This window comes from Beta vulgaris, chromosome 7 (assembly GCF_026745355.1).
Source record: "Beta vulgaris subsp. vulgaris cultivar EL10 chromosome 7, EL10.2, whole genome shotgun sequence".
NCBI classification, from domain to species: domain Eukaryota; kingdom Viridiplantae; phylum Streptophyta; class Magnoliopsida; order Caryophyllales; family Amaranthaceae; genus Beta; species Beta vulgaris.
In genome coordinates, this window is record NC_079208.1 from 56817133 (window position 1) to 56827105 (window position 9973).

Sequence of the window (9973 nt, forward strand, 5' to 3'; positions counted from 1 at the left end):
AATGGATTGTCGTGAAATTTTTTTTGTTGGTGAAGAATTATGCGGGATCACAAAGGTTATCAATTTTTCGAATACGGTCAGATGAATCCGACGGAAATCATCCTCACGACTACAAGGGATCGTTAGATTGTCTCTCCAAAAGGCTGTATTTTCCAGCATATAAGCGAGAGATGTTCCACATTGCAAGATTTGTTTGACGATCGTAGTTTTTATGAAGGAAATTTTTGTTTGATTCAACTTATGTATTTGTTTGATTCGATTGCTTATGTAGATGTCGTATGACTTTTTATTATGAATTAATTTTACTATTAAAAAAAAAGTAAATCTATCTTTGGATACTAAATTTGTGCAATATTCTAGGGGGGTGAGCTATTGAAGATACCACCACCAATAATTAGATACGATGCTAAAATTAGTGACACGATATTTATACCACTGTCAAACAACTACTATGATATAAAAGCCAGGGCGGCCAAAAGGGAAAGATGGAGCTCTTTCCGTCCTTAAATAACAGGCGACATTATATTCAAAGGACCATTTTAAATTACTATAACTATGCTTTACTCTTTTAATTACACATCTTTAGTGTCACAACTCACAGGGTGGTGGTCATTCTTTCCTTTGAGGTAGAAGTGATCATGGACTGGGTCGGGCCTAAAAAAATTATCCATTGATTAGGTCGAGCTTCAGGTCAAATTTTTGTGCCTAAAACCCGCTATTTCAGGCCAAAACGAGCGGACTTTTCAGGCCAAAATCGAGACGGGACAAAAAAAACTAAAAGTCGTTTTTTGCATGCCCAAATCCCGATCCAAAGCAAAATTGGAGCCCAAAAAATCTGCCCAAACCCACCCAAATATCAGTCGGGCTGGAGTTGATCAGGTCTACTTTGAGGTATTCATATGAAGGCTTGGACTCATATTAACTAATTTCAAAAGTATCGATCTAGAGACAAATATATCGTATGGAGATATTATCTTTGATATCAACTAGTAATAAAAGTTATTCAACTACTAAAAAGATAAAATAATGTTGTAATAGTCACTCACTCCTACATTGACATTATAGTTGTTTTATATATATGTTTTAAAAAAATGTAAGATGAAGTCCCTTAATTGCAAGGAGAGGAAAATTAACCAATTAGGGATCCCTCCTTGAAAGGAGTGAGACTCGATCTCGGTCCCGAATGTGACGCCAAAACCACTAAGCTATCATATGTTGTTCTCCAAAGCTTATAAATTGCCCTTACCCAGTTGCTTTATAAGGAAAGACCCAGTTTTAGAAGAGACCCACAACCTGGACTCTGATACCATGTTAATTTCAGATTATAAGAAGTGGGCCTGCGTAACCCAATAAGGAGGAGGAGATTTAGTCCCCTTACAAGCCCAAGGAGGTTCCATTCTAAAACCAATTGGTGAAACCAATTGGTGATAGAAGGAGTAACTTCAAACCTTATAGAGTGGTTTAGTCTCTCATATTTCTCCAATGTGCGACACTCACATGTGCACCAATAGGATTCAACACTTACAATAGTTGTTTTATATAATATCGTCATAGATATTTTTATATCAATATGTCAAATACGCTTCTTATATATAATCAATCTAATTCGATAATTCAGCCGATCGACTATTTGCATTAGACATTATTTAGATTTATGTACGTGAAACATACAAATCAATTACCCTTTATAGTCAATGTTCTCAACATGTTTACTGTACATGCCATGCCTTCACAACAGAGTCACGGATTTAAGTACTGGTGAAGCTAAGTATGAGTTCAAACTCCTTTTTTAGTAAAATAATAATGTGATGTCCCTTTGTTCAGTTGTGGGGGAACTCAATTCTAGTGGTGTTTTCTCATAAGATTTTATTCACTTCTTTTTATCCTTGAAAAATCTTGTGGTTTCACACTTTTTTTTGTCTAAGAATAAAGAATTGAGGGTTTCTTCTTTTTCGTTCGCAGTCAAAGTATAGATAAAGCAGGTGAAATGAAATCAATGTTTCCGGGCCGCGGATTAGTGATGCCTAAATTAGCGTTGATTTTGGGTGCTTTTTCTCTCTCGTGTTGAGTGGTTGCATATGTTATTATTGCTAAAATGTCCTACATAGTTGGATTGTAGTTGGGTTAATTAAAGATAAGTTATTATGCTCATAAGATAAAGGCAAATTGTATAATGGATTTAGGCTCATGTGTTTGTGAAATGTAGCCAAATTGACTATGTAATCACAAATCAAGATTGTGGTAGGCTAGTAGCTTTTGGTGTACATACGAGAATATATTGTTGTGGTCGAATATGTGGAGTCCTCAGACGCAACGAGGGCATTGTTGTTCCTTAAGTAGGGGTGTAGTTTAACACTTCTCACGATTGCTTTAAAGAGAGTGAGCAGACTATTCATTCACAAGATGCATCTTTCTTTTAGGGCGTTCATTTTCTTAGTTAATATACAATTAAGCGTCGCTTTGTGTGATTTGATATTAAGCCCCCCACCGGTCGGACCAACGTCCAACCAGGGAATATCAATGCTTGGCTGGGAGTAGCCAAGGATGGGTGACCTTCTGTGAAGTTTCTCGGTTGTGGCCTGAGTGAGGATAAAATATGCTGGAAGAATTTGTGTTGGTTATTGAGGACAATTGTTGGCACTGGATACACATTTGTAGACGATAGACTCAGCTTCTTATGAGTCGGGTATTACAATTATAGCCTAACTATATTGAACACAAAGTGATTCTTAACTTAGTTCTATATGAGCATTTCTCGCTAAGTTCATTATTGATTGTTCCTAAAGCTATTGGGAGGGGTAGACTAATCACAACAGGAAGAGAATTGACTTTTGCTTAATAAGGATTGTTTTCTTGTTGATGTACTAACGTTAGATGCTTGATTTCTCCTAGAAATTACGATGAAAAGGGAGAATCTAGTACTATTCACTACCTTTAATCGATGTTTCATTCGTTTCATGTCGGAAATTGGATGGCACTATGAGAGATTAATCATTTCTTGAAGAAAAGAATTTTACTATGACCTAATGAATTTTTGTATATCATTTTTTCTATGTTCCCTTGTAAAATCTCTAGATGCTAATTAACTAATTGAGACATTTCATCTATAAAAGCTATCCCTTAGAGAAAGATTAATTATTTCAATAAAAATTAGGCACTAGATATGAACATATGATCAGAACTATCAAATGATCTATTAAACTTTTTGCATGTATTCATTTCATAGTAGACACGCCATGTATTGGTTTGATATATTATTATATTATTAAACTTTTTGCATTGCACATAATATTGTCTACTAGAGGTACTTTGGGGATGGCCTGGGATTCTCTTACCTTTCCTCCCACTCTCAAATGATCTTGCTTGTGTAGTTGGATTAGATTAACTTGTACAAGTTTTCGACCCAGTAACACAATATATATACACATCATTACAAATTAATTTCACATACAAAGAACTCAAACTTGAAATTTTCTTGGGTTAGTTCAACTATCTTTTATACTTATTAGATAACATTATATGTAAAAGGATAGAATAGTCTTTAACTAGTCATAGGCCTGTATTGTAAACCTATATATATATATATATATATATATATATATTATTATATTAATATGTAATAATTTTGAATGTGGTTTAGGTTAACACAATTATTCTCCACATTATATTGAATGTCAGGGCTAACCAGATAGGTTAACACAATTATTCTCCACACTTGTACAATACTATTTATAGCTAATTGAAATAATAGACAAGAAGATGCAACACAAACTATTATTTCTTGATTTTCTTTTTTATATAAATCTTGGAAAATGTACTCAATTATTTAAGTCTAATAAGATAAGTAAGGAGAGTAGTGAAAATAAAGTACAAAATTCTACAAGGGATCTCATCTCATTTTCTCTAACAAACAATATATATGGTATTACTAAAATTATTACAAATCAAAATGCTATCAAAAGTGCATAAATGAACTAATACCATGACCAAATTAAACTTATATCTTCCCTACCTTTATCTCTATTTAAAATCCAATTGAAGCTTTTCAAACCTAGATGTAATTTCTTAGCAAAATTGCAAAATTTCTAACCTTACAGAAAATAACTGCCAATTTTCTAAGTAGCACACAGCAAACTCACATAATGACACTAGATTGAAAACAAAAATATAGTACTAGAAAAATATTTACAAATTACAAGTGAGTTAGTTATGGTTTGTCAACCAAGTTCCAACCAGATTAAACTAAAACAAACTTTATCATCTAGCATCATATGACCTCACGTGTCCTCCACGTGATATCAATCAGTAAACTAGACTACTCAACACCTAGATCAAACTAGTATAATTTATCCGACTCAAACCCGATCCGACTAACATAACTAATCCGGGTCACACCGAGTACACAATCACAAAACAAGGGAGCACTGCTCGCGGGTTGAAAACAAGAAGCTCTTCGTCGTCTACCTTACCCAAACCCATTTTGTTCCGACCAACCAACGAGTCGAATCCTGAATCCTCCTTATCAGCCACCATCGGGTCACACCCAACCCGACCCGCCACGACCCGACAAACAAGCATGGCCCGCTTCACGTTCATAAATGCAAACTCGGCCTCCACGTCACCCGGGATCGCCTCATGAGCGCGCCAACTAGTGGCAAAAGTGGAAATCCCATCCAACTTTGGCGAGAACCCGGCCCGAATAATCCCACACGCGCTACAATAAACCTGATTACACAAAGCCGAATTACCATTTTGCCCCAGCCCACAAAGAAACGTCGTGCAATGAAACCTCAACAGCTCATTCCCGTCGACGATACACCTCTCATCCCGCCGCGCCACAGCACCACTAACAGCAGCGCGTGAAACCCCACGCGCGGCCTTAGATTTCACAACTTCACGAAAATCCTCGAATTTCGAGAGAATCTTTTGGGAGTTATGAATTTTCAGAATGCGGTGAATTTTAGGAAGATTATTTTTGTCAGTCCACCCAGTATTAAATATAATCCAAACAATATTCTTACCCGAATCACCATCTCTAAGCTCCGAAACAGCATGTTTCATAGACTGATGTTGTTCTAATAAATTCTGCTTCTGAAAAACTTCCCCACAACAAGGACAAGGAAATATATCATTGCGAAGGGGCAAAAAAGGGTTTTCCCATAGGGAACATTCGAGCTCGGACCTCGACCCGGATCGCCGCTTTCGCGGCGGCGGTTGAGGTCCGAATCATCATTACCATTCGAAATAATGACATAATGTTGAGATGATCTAGGAGAAGAAAACGTCGTCGTTGTTGTAGTAGTAGTAGGTGGAGTTGTAGGGCATGTTTGTTTGGTACGTTTAGATGAAGAGAAAACTCTCTTAAGAAAACACCAAGAAGAAGAAAAAGCTTTTTTAGGAGAAAGATTATTATTATTATGAATAATATTGGATGATTTTCTTTTCTTTGTTGGGTGATAATTTAGATTATTATCATTGTTTTTATTGTTGTTGTAAGAAGATGGAAAGAAGAAGCAACCAACATGAAGAAGGAGGAGGAGGAGAGAGAAAAAGAATTTGTTGAAGTGAGAAGATAATAAGGTTTTTGCCATTGTTGTTGTTAAGGGCTTGTTTGTTTCAGTCCATTAGAGGGTAAAATGATAGTTGAGTTGAGGCTAAAGTTTTAAGAAGAAGAAAAATAAAGGAAGGGTTAGGTGGTGGGAAAGTTCTTGTAGTAGGGATGGAAAAATAGCATCTTATGATGAAGAGTTAAGTGATTTTATTGGGTGATTAATTAAGGAAAAATTAAGATTAATTAAATATATATATAATAATAATAATAATAATAATAATAATAATAATAATAATAATAATAATAATAATAATAGTAAGAGAAAAAGTAGTGCTTTGGGGGGATTAAATCTGATTTTTTTTGTTGTAGTGTGATGATGAATAGGGTTGGGGATGTGGGGAGAGATGTACACAAAAGAGTGGCAGAAATCATGTGATTTTTGGGAGTGGTGGGTATTAATTTCCAATAAGGAATTAAAAAATAAGTATAAAATTAAATTTGGGTTTAAAGAGGAGTCAAATAATGGCCCCTTATAAAAAAAAAAAATTGAAATAATTTAAGTTGATTCTTTTGGAGTATTTTCTTTTTTTGTGAAATCTCTCACAAAGAAAGATGATTTTTGATTTGAAAGAATGTAACTTGATTTCTAGGATGTTTATGATGATCAAGTAAGTATTGAAAATGCATATTTTTCTATTAATTAATTACATAAATTAATCTCAATTTGGTAACCCTTGGTTAATTATAAGTTTAGTTGGAAATTAATAATTAAAGGTCTAGTTGTTAATTGTTTGAATTAGATAATAAACAAGTTTATTTCTAAACAAAATTTGAAAATCGTATTAATTAGCTAGAAATGTTTGATTTAGACAAACATATTTAATTTTGAAAGTATGTAGTATAAAACATATTCATTTCTCTAATGTAGAGGATTTTTTTTAACGCTTGATCTAACATTTATATCTTCTCCCAAAATAAGGTACTTGCTACCATTCTCTTCTCTAAATGTTAATAAAAAGATTTAAATCAAACACAATTTTTATGTCATTTATAAGCAGATAGTGAACCTTTAAATGCTACTTCTCTATACTGTTTGAAATTAATTACTTCCTCCTTTCCTATGTTATATATATATATATATATAGAAAGAACAAATTAAATATTAAGAAGAACAAATAAAAACGAAGGAAGTACTACAATAATAATTGCATATTGGTAAAATTTGCAACAAATAACTTTACATGGGCTGGGGTAGTAATTCAATTCTTAAATATTCTCTCATTACACATAGCCTAAGTCAGGCTCAACATAGTAGTAGCTAGTAAGTTGATATGCTCCACTAATGGTTATTTGTCATAGTCTTGCTAGTGAATAGAAATTTTTCATTTGAAAATAAAAGAGGTGGTAGCATTGTCATAGTAGTACCACTTCGAATTCTAGAGTATTGTCCAGTGTTCGAATCCTCATTCCAACAATATGTTGGCATTTAATTATGGGTTATTTAGCCTTAACTTGTACCCAATTTTTTGAGTGGTGTCCTACAGACTAGTAGCATAATAAGAGTTGGTTTTCGAATCAATTACCTTTCCTAATTAAAAAAAAAATATTTCCATTGTGTGCATGCACAAATCTTCATTTCTTCCTCAATTGTTATTCACATTACAACAAGTGTAATGTCTGAAATTCTCACAGTCTCACCTATAGATTTATAAGCAGAACAAAGAAACAACTAACAAGTAGTATAATTAATATTTTAAGGTCTAACAAAAATAAGAGTAAATTTTTAAATAAGATTTTGGAATAACAAGGGAAAATCGACATGCATGCATGGCTACACGCCTACACACGTGCACTGTTCTCCTAAAAATATATATATAACACACAATTCCAACAACGTTAACTGGAATTTCCAATTTAATTTACTAGCATTTTATGTTATTATATTTTTTAAAATTTTAGTTGGTACATAGTACTAATCTTTGATATTAGTATCAATCTTGGATTATGTCAAAACCAAAAGAAGAATGTATGTAATATGTGTACGTAACGCCAACTTCTAACTCTCACCTCAAGGCGAATCCGATGCTTCCTGCAGTATCCAATAATTTTATTAGAAATTTTGTACTCATTGTCCCAAACTAGATCTAGTAACAAGCATATTGAGAATTATTATAGTTATTATTGATAAAGAAAAATTTTGGGATTCTCTCACCTTTTTAAAAATTTAGTGCTTTATTAATAATTTTACTTTCCTTTTCTTGTGAGTGAGAGAGGATAGAAGATTAATGGTTTGTTTTTATTTACTCCCTCCGTCCCATAATATAATGCTCACTTCTCATTTTTCACAAGAATTAAGGAAAATGGAAAGAGTTTTAGGGATTTCACAAAAATATATATTTAAGTAAATGTTTATTGGGTATTTTTGTCTTGGAACTAGTTCTTTTCTTCTTTTTCCTTTAAAATAAAATGAAAGAGCAATAAATATACCTTGAAATGGTGTAAAACAATAAATAGAGGCACATATTTTAAAAGAAAGTAGGGATATTTTGGAAAGTTTCATGTAGAAATGAAGGATAATTTAGTCCAAACAAATTGATAAAAAAGAAATAGGCACAACATTTTGGGACACCCAAAGAGGAATGCAAGCACTATATTATGGGACGGAGGAAGTAGTATATTGGTCCGTGTGATGTCTCGAATCAATTTCAGTTATCAAATATTATTAATCATAAATTTCATACTTGATTTTAATCATTTTATTAGTTTTTTTCGCAATAATTTATTTAGTGCAAAATTGGAAAATGGACGCTATGTCATGATAAATTGTTTAAAGAAACTTAGAACAAATTAGAGAATAAAAAATAACTTTAATGAAATTAGGGTAAGAGAATGTTATTATTCAATAAAAGTGTTAGATATAATTATATGATTTTATTATGTTTTACTTTGAAATATTAAGCATTGAAATTATAGTAAATTAGTGGTTAAACGACTCTCACATTTTATTTCTAAGTTTTATGTGTTTGAATCCGAGTATCTACGTATTGTTAATATTTTTAAATGAGATTATAAACATGTGTATTAGAAGCTCACTGTTCCTTTGATACTTGATAGTAATGACTTTTAATATTTTTATATAGATATTATACTAGATGATTCTCCACAAAAATAAGGTAAGATGATTAAATTAAGAAAAAACTTTAAAGTTGAAATATGAGAGAATTAATCCCTAATACTATCTCAGTCCTTCCGGTTTATTTCTAAAGTTATTTTGTATATAAACTAGTTATAAAAATAAACTTAACTAAAAGATAAAAGTTCTTTCATCAATTATATATTCATAGAGTGACAAAATTTGTGATTAAAATCTCTGAGTAAGCCTGACAATAAGTAAAATTCTACTAGTATAGTAGTAAATAAAATTACTCAATGTTTATATTACCAAGATGATTTTAAATGTTTAATCTCTTAGGATCTTGTAGTCTAATCTTAGTTTTTCCGTTGAAGGGATGAATACTGAATAAGTACAGTGAATTAGTTTATAAATTTGTGGTGCACACATGATAAAGACAGATTGTTACCCGTGGTTTAAGGATTATTCACATGACAATCCTAATAAATTCCTTAATTTAAATATTACTCCTAAGAATTAGGCGGCAACGGTACGTAATAATGATTGATGAAACACATAGCACACTTAATTACTACTAATAATTAGAAGCATATCCTATTGTAATTACATTTTGTTACTATCTTTTAGGGTAATTATGTTTTGTTACTTAATCAATAAATAGTTATTCCCTCATCAAAAAAAAAAAATTGCTACTAAAATACTTCCTCTGTATCTTAATAGAAAATGCATCATATTTAGTTTTTACACTATTTGAATTTTAACTTTAGATTATATTTAATTACTATTATAAAGATAAATGTCATTATTTTGATTGTTCTTGGGGTTAATCTCTTAAATATTTTCCAAAATATTATATTTTTATAAATTTTAGTAATACATGATTGATATTTCAAGGGTTAAAGTTGTGCATCGACAAGTGTGACTAGTTAATATGATGCATCTATTAACAAATAGAAGAATTAGATATTAGTATTGGCATTTCAGGCAGGTGCTTGAGCTCCAACTAACTATTAGGTGTTTTAAGATGACTAAAATAAAACAGGATCCCCCTTTTCCAAACCTAGCCTCTCCTCTGATGATCTCCTTTTCTCTCTCTAAAACCCTAGCCTCCCTTACCCCTTCTTCATCAATAGGGGGCTGTCATGGATGTTTTCATCCATGGTAAGCCCCTTTATTTTTCCCTTTTATTTTCAGTTTTTAGTTCATTTTCTTGTTTTGTTCAATAAATTAGTATCTCTTTATGAGATTTTCTCAAACCCTTTTATGGGGTTTTTAGTTTCTGTTTTGGA

At 32.2% G+C, this 9973-nt stretch overlaps 1 protein-coding gene across 1 annotated transcript; it reads right to left on the reverse strand.

Annotated features, from left to right (window-relative positions):
- Window positions 1-3857: 3857 nt before the first annotated feature.
- On the reverse strand, window positions 3858-5731 carry LOC125499611 (uncharacterized). Its single transcript, XM_048648634.2, has one exon. The coding sequence runs from the start codon at window positions 5059-5061 to the stop codon at window positions 4390-4392; it is 672 nt and encodes a 223-aa protein (XP_048504591.1). The 5' UTR covers window positions 5062-5731; the 3' UTR covers window positions 3858-4389.
- Between the last annotated feature and the right edge of the window lie 4242 nt (window positions 5732-9973).

Coding starts and splice junctions, on each gene's coding strand:
- LOC125499611 (XM_048648634.2), bottom strand. CDS start 5,061: ATGAAACATGCTGTTTCGGAGCTTAGAGATGGTGATTCGGGTAAGAAT.